This window comes from Euphorbia lathyris, chromosome 9 (genome assembly GCF_963576675.1).
Source record: "Euphorbia lathyris chromosome 9, ddEupLath1.1, whole genome shotgun sequence".
NCBI classification, from domain to species: Eukaryota; Viridiplantae; Streptophyta; class Magnoliopsida; order Malpighiales; family Euphorbiaceae; genus Euphorbia; species Euphorbia lathyris.
This window is the reverse complement of record NC_088918.1, coordinates 60,299,715-60,314,625: the sequence shown is the minus strand read 5'-3', so window position 1 is coordinate 60,314,625 and position 14,911 is coordinate 60,299,715. Positions and strand designations below refer to the sequence as shown.

General features: G+C 32.7%; 1 protein-coding gene and 1 non-coding gene across 2 annotated transcripts; both read left to right on the top strand.

Annotated features, from left to right (window-relative positions):
• Positions 1 to 725: 725 nt before the first annotated feature.
• On the top strand, positions 726 to 832 carry LOC136207683 (small nucleolar RNA R71). The gene has a single exon (XR_010676812.1). It is a non-coding gene; the product is annotated as a small nucleolar RNA R71 (small nucleolar RNA).
• Positions 833 to 7,703: 6,871 nt separating this feature from the next.
• On the top strand, positions 7,704 to 11,491 carry LOC136205587 (RHOMBOID-like protein 2). The gene is made up of 6 exons (XM_065996237.1): positions 7,704 to 8,254; positions 8,347 to 8,510; positions 10,252 to 10,415; positions 10,523 to 10,782; positions 10,864 to 10,990; positions 11,127 to 11,491. Exons 1-6 carry the CDS (start codon positions 7,908 to 7,910, stop codon positions 11,250 to 11,252), a joined length of 1,188 nt encoding a protein of 395 aa, XP_065852309.1. The 5' UTR covers positions 7,704 to 7,907; the 3' UTR covers positions 11,253 to 11,491.
• The last annotated feature ends 3,420 nt before the right edge of the window (positions 11,492 to 14,911 follow it).

Sequence of the window (14,911 nt, the reverse complement as noted above, 5' to 3'; positions counted from 1 at the left end):
TTCCCTCTTTTCGGGATGGAATTGATTTAGCATGTTGACCAATTTGAACCTCCAAATTATGGATGCTAGATGAGTGGTTTTTAATAAGCTGATCGAATTTATTTTCAATCCGTTTAAAACCATCATCGTGATTACTTATTTTTCCACTGATAGCATCTATAAACTTGTCGCTTTTAGAAGATAAAGTGCTAATCGTATCTCTTGACTGATTTTGATAATTAGTGGTACGATTTTGATTAGCACTTGCATTATTGTTATTGTTATCTTTCCAGTTAAAGTTAGGATGATTCCTCCATCCAGAATTATAAGTATTAGAATAAGGATTATTAGTTTGGTTTTTTCCTTGGACAAAATTTACCTGTTCGATCTCACTCATATTTTCATAATCCACATCCGTTTGGATTGGATTACCATTGGTATCGCGTGGTGCCATAAATTTGTCAATTTTGTGCGATAGAGCAGAAAATTGGGCTTGTAGCATCGCGACTGGATCAAGTTCAACTATACCTTTAACTGATGGTGTGGTTGAGGATGATGGTTTTGCTACCGGCATATGTCCACGTTCCGCGGGCCACATACTGCTGTTGATTGCCATTTCCTCCAAAAGTTCTCTCGCTTGGGCTGATGTTTTCTTCATAAATAGCCCTCCCAACATAGCATCTAATGAACCCCTAGTTGTAGGATTTAGTCCATTGTAAAATGTTTGCATTAAAAGTTCAGCGGGTAATTGGTGGTGTGGGCATAAACGTTGAAGTTCTTTAAAACGTTCCCAAGTTTCATAAAGAGTCTCATTATCATTTTGAGAAAAAGATGTTAACTCCTTTATGACTCTTGCGGTTTTTGCTAAAGGGAAATATTTAGATAAAAACGCTTGGGCTAATTGTTCCCAAGTGGCAAAAGTTGCGGCTGGCATAGAAGTTAACCATTCTTTGGCTCTATCCTTCAAAGTGAAAGGAAAGAGGCGAAGTTTGATTGCTTCTGCAGTCACATCTGGGATTTTAAAAGTGTCACAAATTTCAAGGAAATTTGTCAAATGGGTGTTAGGATTTTCGTTAGGTAACCCGTAAAATGTTACATTATTTTGCAACATATTAAGCAAAGCTGGCTTAATTTCAAATTGGTTTGCGGTGATTCTGGGTCTAACGATACTATTGGTCACACCGGCCACACCTGGCCTAGCGTAATCCATAAGTGTTGGTGGGTCTGCCATTTTTTCTGGCTCGGTATATGTTTTTACTGGGGTCTTATTTTTGTTTTCTTGTTTTTCTTGTTCTTCCTAATGGTTTTCTCAATTTCTGGGTCTATAGGGTCTGGTACAATGCCTGAACTTCGAGAACTGCGCATGAACCTGAAATCTTGCACGAACCGAAACTACCTACAAAACAGAATTTGAAAAATAAATAAATTAGTAAATGAAAATTATTAAATTATAAAAGTTAAAATAAGTATGTTTAAACCTAGATTCGAAATAAAACACGAAAAATTTAAAATTTTGTCAAAAATTTTGGCGTTAAAAGATATCGAACCCACAGGGAACGCTTTTTAACTAAAACTTTATTTAATTCGGTTTTAATCACGTGTTTAGGTTTAATAAAAGAAATACGTTTAATTGATGGAATTGGTTTTGGTAAATTAGGATTAGATAGAAGTATTATATCGAGTTTAGAGAACAGTTCTGTCTTGGGATTTTGATTACAAGACAGATACTACCGTAATTGGAATAAATAGAAGGTATAAAACTTATTTTCATAAAGCAAAGAAAGCAACTTTAACTTTGTAAAGATTATAGACATGTAATAATATAAGGATTTATTCAATTAAATGGCTTTGAACCGTAGAAATCCCCCTGATGTTGAGGTGATTCCTACCTTAATCAAACTAGTATTTTATGTCTGATAAGCCGCGATCAGCGATCATGTCATCCATAAAAACTAAATCTGTCAAGTGTTCAACAAAGTTCTTATATGAATAGGATGGAATAGAACGTTTTAATAAAAACACCAATTTATCATTTTGAAAATCATTTTGTCAGAACAATATCAAAATAACAACAGTAAGAATGTATTGAATAAATAAGTATATCATTAATGAAATGTGAATTTTCACAAGTTAACAGAGAAGTAGAAACTTGGATAGCATTGTAACGAAAACTTTGAGATCCGGGTTGACAATCTTTCCCTCAAACTCCGTAGGTGCGTCAAACCTCATGCGCTTCAGCCGTCAATTCTTCTCGCTGGATCTTCGGAATAGAGACTGCTAGGTCCACTACCAGAATGAAAACTTGTCTCTGATCAACCTTGGAAACTAAACTGATACTGTGTTTATAACTAATCTAATAACAACTTGTGTATAGCAAGTTTGTTTACAGAAATGAAATCTAACTTTCTGATTCTTTTCTGAATCAGAAACTCAACATAATAACTTTCTTCTCTAATTTCTCTAACTTTTTCCAACCTCTCAATTTCTGAAATGGATCACTTATTTATAGTTGTTGAAGGGTTGTAAATGATGGGTCGTGTCCGTTGGTGAATGGACGCTTTTATCCAAACGAACAGACGCGTTTCTCGGATTAAAACATGTGTTTTGTGTGCAGAATACTTCGCTGTCGCGACTGAGATTCTGAAAATCTCAGTCGCGACAGGGGGTACAGGGGCGAGTTGAAGACTCCGTATTTCTCCCGAGCTGGCTTCCGTAAGTCGTGACTGAGATTATGAAAATCTCAGTCGCGACAGAGAGATATTTCCCTGTCTCTTGACTGCTTTTCGTCCTCCTTGAGCGTTCTTCTGGCTGTTATGCGTTCTCGGTACGTTTTTTAGGTTTTTCCTCCATTTTAGCTCCGTTTTCGCTCCTATTTGGATTTAACCAAATAATTAAGTACCTTGCATCAAAGAAGTAAATAAAGACGTAAAAGTATTCCAAATGAATATAATTGGCACGATTTCAATGTAAATTTAACGTATTTATATATGATATTTTAGGTATATTTTGGGCTTAACAGTTAACAAATTGGGTTCATTGGAATTAACTTCCTTTAATTTCATTCTTATTTTCTTTTATAAAGGATGGTCTTATGCTCCATTGTATCTCTAGCATAAACCTGCAATACTCATTTTTCGAGAGAGAAACTCAATGACAATATCAGAAAGGGTTCCACATGATTCGAGATATTCACCATATAGGCTCGAGAATAGAATTTTCAATCATGTTAGAAGAAAAAGAAGCTCAATGAGAACATATAGAAGGGTTCCAGACGTTAATGCTGCAAAAGATTTGGAAGATGCTCAGATTGTTATACTTGAGGAAGTTGTTGCTAGGCTAAAAGATGAAAGAGCCGCCAAGATATTACAGTCATTATCAGCGTAATCATATATTTATGAACTCTTACGAATGGCAGAAGCTCTGGCCCTAAAGAAAGTATGGAATGGGTTCATTTTTTTTTTTGGGAAAACATATCAGGTGTAAATAATTTACAGTCAGGAGCCATTTTACCCCTATCGTTTAAAGTGGTACAATTTTACCCGTGACGTTGACAGTCAAAACCAATTTAACCCTTAAAGTTAACAAATTGGGTTCATTGGAATTAACTTCCTTTTATTTCATTCTTATTTTCTTTTATAAAGGATGATCTTATGCTCCCTTGTATCTCTAGCATAAACCTGCAATACTCATTTTTCGAGAGAGAAACTCAATGACAATATCAGAAAGGGTTCCACATGATTCGAGATATTCACCATATAGGCTCGAGGATAGAATTTTCAATCATGTTAGAAGAAAAAGAAGCTCAATGAGAATATATAGAAGGGTTCCAGACGTTAATGCAGCAAAAGATTTGGAATGCTCAGATTGTTGTACTTGAGGAAGTTGTTGCTAGGCTAAAAGATGAAAGAGCCGCCAAGATATTACCGTCTTTATCAGCGTAATCATATATTTATGAACTCTTACGAATGGCAGAAGCTCTGGCCCTAAAGGAAAGTATGGAATGGGTTCATTTTTTTTATGGAAAACATATGAGGTGTAAATAATTTACCTTCATCTACTACAATTATTATTTGATGTTTTATCTTCATTTTTTTTATTCTTATGTGCTTTTGATGTTATGAAGATATTATTATAAAACATATATTTTGTTCTTTATTCTGTACTTGGTTCTAAAAAATATGAGAAATATTTGATTTTTTTGTCGAGTTCATACAAAAAGTATATTTTTTTTCACGTCTAATCATATATTTATGAACTCTTACGAATAAGTGATAAAATGACAAATATGTGAAGTGTAAATGACAAGATTCATGACCGAGAAGATATTTTGATGAATTATTTCTCAAATTGACCCAATTTATCAACTTTAAGGGTAAAATTGGTCTTGACTATCAACGTTAGAGGTAAAATAGCACAATTTTAAACGATTGAGGGTAAAATGGCTCCTAATTGTAAATATTAAGTGTTTCTATAATTTTCATGAAATTTAATTCATAAAATAAAATGAGTATGACAAGGTTTGAAACTCATGACCTCTCAATTTATAACAAATTTCTTAAACCAACAAACTATTGAAATAATACTACATACGTTAAAAGTAAACCAATATTAGAAGGGCTAAAAGGGACGAAACTGATGATATTCAAGGACGGAGCCAGTGGCCAGGGGGCTTCATATCTAAACCCCAAATAATTGTAAAGTAAAACCTTAAATTGGCCATTTAATATCCGGAACGTTCTGGCGCTGTCGGGCCTTGCCAACATCCGGAACAAAAATCTATGTTTTATAATAATGTCTCATATTAACCCAACTTGTCAATCTTAGGGATAAAATCGTACCATTTTAGATGTTAAGTATAAACCTGTTTCTGGCTGTAAAAGTTAAGGGTATTTTTGCACATTATCTCATTTTACAAATATTTTGGGTTGAGATATTAATCACAAAATAATAGAAACTTGGAAAGGCGTACTATCGATTTTGTACGACCTATCTGCTGTTTGATGCCGATAAAAGGATATCCCCATCTAAATCCAGGCTATAAACGGGCAAACTGTTGGGGAACTAGCCTGCCATAACCTCAGGGTTGCGTGCAACTGACCCGCAAGAACGCCGAGTTTACGTTAAAAGGCCTAGAATCAAACAGTATGGGCCCGCTGAAGAAAAAGTGACGAGCGGATCCTCTGTTCGATAGGGAATCTTCCCAGCAGCACTAGAGCGTTCCTATCCATGCGTTAAATGAAATTGTTTGAGCTTGTCAATATCAAGTTAAATGAAAATTTTATGAATTTATTTTACAAATATTGGGGGTTTAGATATTAATTACAAAATAATAGAAATTTGGAAAGGCGTATTATCGAATTTGTACGAGCCTATTCGGGATCTGGGGTCATTCGCGGGATATCCCCGACTGATGCTAGGCTGAAAACGAGGCAATTAGTGGGAAACTGGCCCACGTGAACTCAGGTCTACGTGAAAGAGGCCAAGTTCCTAAAGTTGATCGTCGGTTCGACGAGGAATCTTCCCTGCAGCGTCAAAACATTCTGGATGCTAAGGCCAATTTTAAGGTTTTATTTTACAATTATTTGGGGTTTAGATATGAATCCCCCTAGGCCACCGGCTCCGCACTTGAATATCATCAGTTTCGTCTCTTGTAGCCCTCTAATGTTGGTTCATATTTAACGTATGCAGTATCATTTTAATTATTGAAATTGGTAGAGTTGATTTAAGAAGTTTGTTACAATTTTAGCGGTCATGAGTTCTCAAACCCTACCAAACTTATTTTATTTTATGTAGCTTTATTTATTTGAATTTGATTTTTCCAAATCATTTAATTTTTGAATTAAATTTTATGAAAATTATAAAAAAACACATAACATTTAGAGCCAAGAGCCGTTTTACCCCTATCGTATAAAACGGTGCAATTTTACTCCTAACATTGACAGTCAAGACCAATTAGGTCAATTTGAGAAATAATTCATCAAACTGTCTTCTCGATCATGAATCTTGCCATATATACTTCACATGCGTCATTTTATCACTCATTAGTAACAGTTCATTAACATATTATTAGACGTGAAAAAATAAAAAATGTACTCTTTTGTATGGATTGGAAAAAAAAATCAAGATTTTCTCTAAATTTATAAATATTAACCTCTAATTCTATTATTAAATTATAAAAAATATGAATTTATTTAGAACCAACAGATATGCAACTAGTGCATAATAAAGAACAAAATATATATGTTTCATAAGAATGTCTCAAATTGACACAACATGCCAACATTAGGGGAAAAATCACACCATTTTAGACGTTAAAGGTAAAATTGTTCATGGTTGTAAACGCTAGAAGTATTTTTTTGCACCTTATCCCATTTTAAAAATATTTAGGGTTTAGATATGCAAAAAATTGAAACATGAAAAGGCATACGTATCGATTTGTACGGCCTATCCGAGGTCTGGCGTCGTTCGCTTGATATCCTCAGCTGAAGCTAGGATAAAAAGGGAAATTTACGAGGAAATTCAAATTTTAAAAATTATCTACAATTTTATCAATCACAATTTTAAATTATATCATATCTTAGAATGCTATAACAGTTACAGAAAACATGTCTTCCGTTGGCAGTTCACAGATTAACTACTTAGAAAATTGTTTGACGTTTTTAAGATAAAGTTTCATATTTCTAATGGATTAAGAATTAAACTTCCAACATTAATAAAACAATAATATTATTGATTTTCACGTAAAGAACCCTACTATTAATTCATAAAGAAAAACCAACAAAATTAATTGTATTAATAATTTGGAGTTAAAATCAACACAATTTAAGAATACTTTTTAACCTTCGGATAATAAAAAACACAAAAGAACAAGTTGAGACATGTACTCGATAATCTTTTTTTAGGATAGAATTTGAGAGATATATGAGATAAAAAAAAATTTAAGACGTAATTTATCTGTTGTTGACAATCTTCTCTCATAATACAACAACTTCGTTGGCTGCACACAATTGTATACAAATGTTAACACTGAAACAAAACGAAACCGAAAAAAAAAGTGAGGCAGAAAGGAGCACGAAATTTGGGAAGTCATTCAAATATTGTGAAAAAAAACTTATAGAAATTAATTCCATCTTAATGATAACCAGTCTTCCTTTATAATTACTATTCAGAATTCAAAGAATATTTTGACAGTTTGGAAGAAAAAATAAAATTATAGATTAAGACAAAAGGAGTCTAGTTTGAGAAGGTCCATTTCGGTCCTAACTAATTCTTAATATACAATAGTCAATGTTGTAGTTCTTAATTTTACATTTAAAAAAGCATAATTTAATAATTTGCTTAGTTATATAAAAATTAAATATGATTTTCAATACACAATGTACTGTTCATTCAACCAGTATCATAACCTATATCATATTCATGATTTTTTAAAATATAAATATTGTAATAATATAATATAAAATAAGAAATAGTTTATTTAATAAGTTTTAAAATCGAATACTGAACCGAACCAAATCAAAATATTCGATTTGGTTCGAATAAATTTATTAATATTATTTAATTAGATTCGATTTGTAATTTTCTGATACTATTCAATATTCGGCTATTTCGATTCGGTTCGATTTCAGACTAAACCAACCAAACTATTTTATTACCTTCTCCCTAGAATTAAAGATAAAATGAAAATAAAGTAGTCCCTTGCTTTTCATTGTCAGAAAATCACAAGATAATCCTTTTACGAGAAAGAAAGGAATTAATGATGACGTATTTCCCGTCTGAACTTGCGGAGTTTCTCTCGTTCCTTTCCCCAGTTGGTGAAACCTGTTGACTTACCACCGGCCTCCTTCGATGACTCCGCTTTTCTACTCTTTACTCTTTCTCCATTCTTCTCCTTAACCCCAATTTCTCCTCCTCCATTTCCAATTTTAATGGCGACGGAGCACCATAATCCTCACTTCCCCCCTCCCTTCTCATCGCCGGAGATTCTACTCAGGGTTAATTCAAAGAGGGCCCAGAACACCATTCACCCGATACAGATTGACAAACCTCAATCGCCGTCTCCGACTCCAGTAGTATACACTCAAGCTAAGGATTTTAAGAAATGGATGTCCTGGATTATACCTGCTTTTGTATTCGCTAACATTATCATGTTCATTATCACCATGTCCGTTAATAATTGCCCAAAAAACTCTGTTTCCTGTATAGCTCGTTTTCTGGGCAGGTTCTCCTTTCAGCCGTTTAAGGAGAATCCGCTTCTCGGCCCTTCTTCTACCACGTAACTTGTTCTTGTTCTTCTTTCTATTTCGTTTTATCTTTTTTTAATTTAATTTCTGGATTGTTTTATAGAGGTAGTTTATTGTGTTTTAGGTTGCAGAAAATGGGGGGTTTAGCTGTGAATAAAATTGTTGATGATCACCAAGGATGGAGACTTCTGAGTTGCAATTGGTTACATGGTGGAGTTTTTCATTTGTTGGCGAATATGTTGAGTCTTTTAGTTATTGGGATTCGGCTTGAACAGGAATTTGGATTCGGTATGAACTTCTGACTTCTATTGCTTCATTATTTGCTATATTTTGTTAATGTTTTCGTTTATTTATCTTTGTTTCCTCTGTTTTGCTTTCTCTTTGCTGTTTTTAAACATTGCTGGCCTTATTATTATTATCTTTGTTTCCTCTTCATAAAATAGAATATAAAGAGGTAAGTGAACAAGTAATCTTAGTCTTTTTTGTTTAGGATTGAGCTGCAAGTAGAATATTAAGTCTGGCAAGGAAATTGATCAAATTGGGGTCGGTGCTCATTTTGTTCATAGCTATTTTATGGCCCTTTTTTGCTTTTCCACTCCAAATAGTATAGGCATACACTCATTTGAACCCCTAAACTAAAACTTCAAAGTTAATTAGGATCTTAAATTATCAAAATCATCAATTAGGTCCTTGAGCTAAGCAAAAATCATCAATTGAGTCTCATCCTATACTAAAATCAGAAAGAATATTTGGCATGGACTGTAAATATCTTTGTATTGGCTCAAAATGGGTTTGGGGAAAAAGGTTTGAAACTGTTCAACAGAGTGATTTTCAACGAGGACTCAATTGATAATTTTTGCTTAGGATGGGGACTCAATGGATGATTTTGGCTTAGTTCAGGGACCTAATTGATGATTTTGATAGTTTAAGGTCCTAATTGACTTTGAAGCTTTAGTTTGGGGAGCTAAATGAGTGTTATGCCAATAGAATAAAAGTGTGTTTGCTTCATAGCTATAGCTGCTCGTACCTATATTCGAAGAAAAATAAGCTAACATCCACGGTAGACAACTGTAGTTGAATCAAACAAACCTTTACTCATTGGGTTCTTTTTGTAATTCCTTTTTTTTTTCACTCCAAACAATAGAATAAGATTGTTTGGTTAGGATTGAGAAACAACTGCCTATAGCTATTTCGAAAGGAAAAGTAGCTAACATTCAATGTAGACAACAATAGTTGAATCAAACAAACCTTTAGTCATGCTTTCAACATTACAGTTTTGGCTTGTGTCCCGTCTTCTTTTAGCAGAGGTTGGATCAAGATCATTGCCCTCCTTCAAAGATGATTGATTATTGATATTCAATCCTGTTCTTTAATTTTTGATTAAGTGGTTTGGATAGGTAGTGAGAGGACACAATCTAAATAATGTTTTTTTTTTCCACATCAATTATGATTGTTTGAACTACATAATCTGCCATGTTTATTCTAACTCAAGAGTATCCTAAATCTCCTTGCAGAATATCTTAAGTTTATTCTGTTCAAACTGTTAGTATTTATTGTCCAATTGCACAGAATATGTTTTTTATCCATCAAATACTCAAATATTTTGGTATTGATTTTTCCAAAATGCTATTTACATTCTTTTGCATTATATTTGATGCGCTACTTCAAATGTTCTGTCATGCAACAACATTCTAGTGTGAATTTTTTCTCCACTTCCATCATTTCATTGTGTGGTCTTGTCTAAAACTGAAAATGAACAATTTATCCCAGAAGGTATTTCGATTGAAAGGTTTAGATCCATTTAGGCCAGTTCTCCAGAAAGTTTTTGTTCAGTTTCTTCCATTGCTTTGCTGTTGATTCTAATGTTCACTGCAAACAACAAAATGGCAATTTTAGGTTTATGATATGCTTGAAATATCTCTTATGCTAATTGTATGACAATGTTTTCTGATCATTGAATTCGCTGGTGTAATTTCGACCCACCTCTGTATTAATTCTTAAGCCACATTTCATATTTGGGATCTTACAGTTAAGATTGGATTACTATATGTCATCTCTGGATTTGGTGGGAGTTTGGTGTCAGCTCTTTTCATTCAATCAAGCATATCCGTCGGTGCTTCTGGCGCACTGTTCGGCTTACTTGGGGCCATGCTCTCCGAACTCATCACTAATTGGTCAATGTATGATAATAAGGTATGTTGCTACATGACTTGTAATTCAAAACATTGGTTGCCAAAATAATAGTGACATTTTGGTGAGTTTTAATCAACTCAATTTCTTGAATTCTTATGCAAGCTCAGGTATCAGCTTTTGTTACTCTAGTAGTCATCATTGCAATCAATTTAGCAGTTGGAATATTACCACATGTCGATAATTTTGCACATATCGGAGGATTTCTCTCTGGTTTCTTTCTTGGTTTCGTGTTTTTGATTCGTCCACAATTTGGATGGGTTAGTCAAAGATATGTTCCCCCTGGTTATGAGCCAACATTAGTTCAATCCAAATTTAAGGTGTATCAATGCATTCTGTGGATCATATCTCTCGCTGTTATCATTGTCGGGTAAGTTCTTTTAGCAGCTTCACGTCCCAAGTCTTTTGCATATTCTGCTGTGAATTTGAGAAGATAGTATAACATTAACAGGTTTACGATCGGACTGGTTTTACTTCTCCGGGGAGTTGATGCAAACGACCATTGTTCATGGTGTCATTACTTATCTTGTGTACCTACTGGGAGATGGAACTGCAACTCTGGTGCTGGTTCCTGCTTGGTAAATCCTATAACACTGGTTACGTGTCACCATCTGCGTGGTCTAGAACGAGTTAGTTTGGGACCACAGTAGAATTTCTCGTTTGGTTGTACACTATGGCTTTTTTGATGTTTACCTGAAAATGTTGTTATTGCAGTCAACACAAATGGGAAACCAGCTGAATTTAACATGCACAACCAATGGAAAATTCAATAGTTACACGTTGCCAGCTCCACCTACTAATTCAAAGATTCAGGGATTGTGTTCTCAGCTCTGCAATTGATTTCTGTAAATAAGAGGCTACCACTTTCATTTTTTCTTATTTAAATTCTTTTATTTCTTGTGTGGCTTATGAGTTCATATATATATTTCTTTTTTTACAAGTAAAAAATATCATAATTCTGCATAACGAAAAAAATGCTGTATATCGCGAAACATTATTGTATCTTAATGGTCACCTCTAAAATAAAAAAGACAGTTAACAATCATAAAAAGTAAAAAGCATACTTTTTTGCTATTTTATTTTCAATCATTCAACCAAACAAAATTAATTATTCATAGCATTCATTTTGGACTGCGAAAAGGCTCGTAAAAGATGACCAGTTTGTTTGTTGAGTACTTTTATTGTACACCAGTTATAAATTATAATACACTCAGCTAATTAAAATAGGAATAAGGTGCAAAAATATTCTACCGTTTATCATTATAAACAATTTTATTCCTAATGTTTAAAATTGTGATTTTATTTCTAACGTTGGCAGCTAAAAGCAATTTCAGATATTATTATAAAATATAAATATTTTGTTCTTTATTCTACATCAATTGCATATTAGTTTATTTTTAAAAAAAGATTTCATATTTTCTGTGATTTAATAATAGACTTGAAAATTAATATTTATAAAATTGATCCGACTCGTACAATAGATAGTACATTTTTTAGTTTTTTTTTTTAAATTCACGTATAATCATATGTTAATGATTTGTTACTAATGAGTGATAAAATGACTCACACATGAAGTGTAGAATACAACATTCATGATCGAGAAGACAGTTTGATGAATTGTTTCTTAAATTGATCCAATTTGATAATATTAGAGGTAAAATTGCTATTTGTTACCAACATTATGGGTAAAATTGCATCATTTTATATATTAGGAGTATTTTTGCACCTTATCCCATTAAAATATGAATGAATACCAATTTATGGGAGATTGGTGGTAAGAAACAAATATGTACAAGTTGCATCATTTGATTGGACAAGTGTATTGCACCAAGTATAATATAATTTCTCGGGTTTTCACTATTATTCCCACTGAAAGGATGTCCTATAAATAAAAAAAAATTGTTAGTTTAAAAATGTTTGTCATTTTATAAAACTAATATTGATTTTACTTTTGAAAAATATAACACTAATTTTCTAAAAAAAAACACTAAACAATTGAAAATGGCCTAATTGTTATAGGTTTCCATGAAATTATAAATCCACAAATTATAAATTTCAAATATATTATTGGAATTAATAGTATATTATGTCTATGTTATATGTTAAAACATTAAGTAGTTTATCATTTTAAATTACATAATTTAGGTGGATAGGTTCACCAAAACAGGTTACTTTATTCCTCTGCGACATCCATTTTCTACCGCTACAGTGGCCAAGGCCTTCCTCGATCAAGTGTTCAAGTTGCATGGAATGCCTTGCACAATTGTGTCTGACAGAGACATAATTTTTATAGGTAGTTTGTGGTGGGAACAAATGCATTTATTGGGTATTCAATTGCTTTACAGTAGTGCGTATCATCCTTAAACGGATGGAAAAACTGAACGGTTGAATCAGTGTCTCGAAGGCTACCTCCGTAGCATGTGTTTCGTAGATCCTAAAAAATGGGCTCATTGGATCAGCCTTGCTGAATATTGGTATAACTGTTCCTTTCATAGCGCCATAAACATGAGTCCGTTTCAAGCCCTTTATAGCATGGTGCTTTCTCTACCTGTCTTGCCTGCTGTCTGATGTTGCTGCTATGGAGACATGTTGCAAGCCCGCCAATGGATGAATCTTGCTAAGGCCCAGAATCAGATGAAGCAATTTACAAACCGTTGTTATTCTGACAAGAATTTCAGTCCAGGAGATCAGGTTTTTTTCTTAAATTACAACCTTATAAGCAGTCTACCCTTGTTCTCAGGCAGTCTCACAAGCTTTCTGTGAAGTTTTATGGGGTATTCCAAGTGGAAGCTAAAATTGGTAAGGTTGCATATAAACTCAAGTTGCCTGATACTTGTCTTGTTCATCCAATCTTTCATATTTCTCTCTTGAAGAAGAAACCTGAAACTCAAACTCCTCCCTTGACCACACTACCTCCTGTGTATGATGGCCCTGGTCTCCTTCACCCACTCAAGACCTTGAACACTTGCAACGCCATAATTGGTGACAACTCGATTCCTCAACTGCTCATCCACTAGACTGGTCAATATGCCATCGACTTCACTTGGGAAGACTCTACTATCATAGCCCAAAACTTTCTGGACTTTTTCCATTCTTGGGATCAAGAATGTTTTCAAGCCAGAGGAACTATCACATATCAAAGGAGAAATAAGAAGTGGAAGGACTGATTTGGGGTTTAGCCTATATTATTCTATTGTTGAATTGTTGTACCTTTGATTATTTGTCCTTTTGCATATAGTTGGTTATTCCATATTTGAGATATTAACGGTATAATTGTACTAACTGCCACGTTAACAAGCAATTATCCTTTTTATTTGTCATGCCTTGTAAGGGAAATTGTGAATGAGAATATACAACTTTTTTTCCCGTCTTCTTCTTTTCTCTCTCTCAAATCTTCCTCTCTTTCTCGAACTCTTTTCTTCTTCTAAATGCTCATGTTAGTTCCATATGTGACAATTGTCTTTTGTATTTTGGGAATAAATATAAAATAATTAATTGATGGTTGATAATACAAGGATGACAAAGCCTTCTAATTAAAATCAATGGTTGATATTTTATTAGAATAATAAAATTCTAAAATTTAGCAATTAAATCTCAATAATTAATTTTATAATTAATAATTAAAATTACAATAGTGACTCTTAAGTTAAAACTCAACTTGAAAAGATCACTTCATACCACTTTCCCAAAAAAAAGAAAAAAAAACCACTTCAGCTTTAGTAGTTTACAAGCCATGTATAAATTATATTCACCTGTATATGAAATATGCCTTTTCATCCAATTATAAGTTAATTTAATGATATTATATATTGGGTAAAAGTCATGTTTAGTTTGTTTTTTACAAAATAAGTCTTACTTTATTTTTTCCATCATTGTATTCCTTTAATTGATAAATGAAAAGTTATGGGAAATTAATTTGTGTTAATATCTTAACAAATAATCATTTTTTTTTGAAGAAATCTTAACAAATAATCATTAAATTGTAATTTGTTACTTTTACCCAGATGTATTTGCTTTTAATATTATATAAACACATGATAAATATATTCACGTACAAACTACTTTTTTCATGTAATGAAACATGATTTCTTTTACCTATAAATTTTTATATTTCTTTTTGAAGAGTGATAAAATAAAAACTTATAAGAAAAGAAAACACAATCGATAATTATGAATTTCAAGAAGAGAATATAATATTTTTATGCTTGAATTTAAAAATTTATTATACAATTATTTTAAAAATTAATTATTTAAAATAAATTTATACCGAATTAACATTATTTTTCTTGACTTTTGTAGATAATATATATTTTTTAATTTTTATTCTTGTAATTCTTAACTATCATATTTTTATCCTTATCCTAACCATTTATCATTATCCCCGTCCCAACTTTTATCCTTATTCTTATCCCAATAGAATATCAAACGCCTCACAAATGCAAATTATGTATATACATTATATGGATAGTTTAATTATTTAAGCATGCTTCTTAAAAAAA

Bases quoted from the DNA above. Each gene is read 5' to 3' on its own strand.
- LOC136205587 (XM_065996237.1), top strand. From the start codon at position 7,908: ATGGCGACGGAGCACCATAATCCTCACTTCCCCCCTCCCTTCTCATCG. The intron at 8,511-10,251 runs GTATGAACTTCT...GGGATCTTACAG, and splicing joins TGAACAGGAATTTGGATTCG to TTAAGATTGGATTACTATAT. The intron at 10,991-11,126 runs GTAAATCCTATA...TTGTTATTGCAG, and splicing joins CTGGTGCTGGTTCCTGCTTG to TCAACACAAATGGGAAACCA.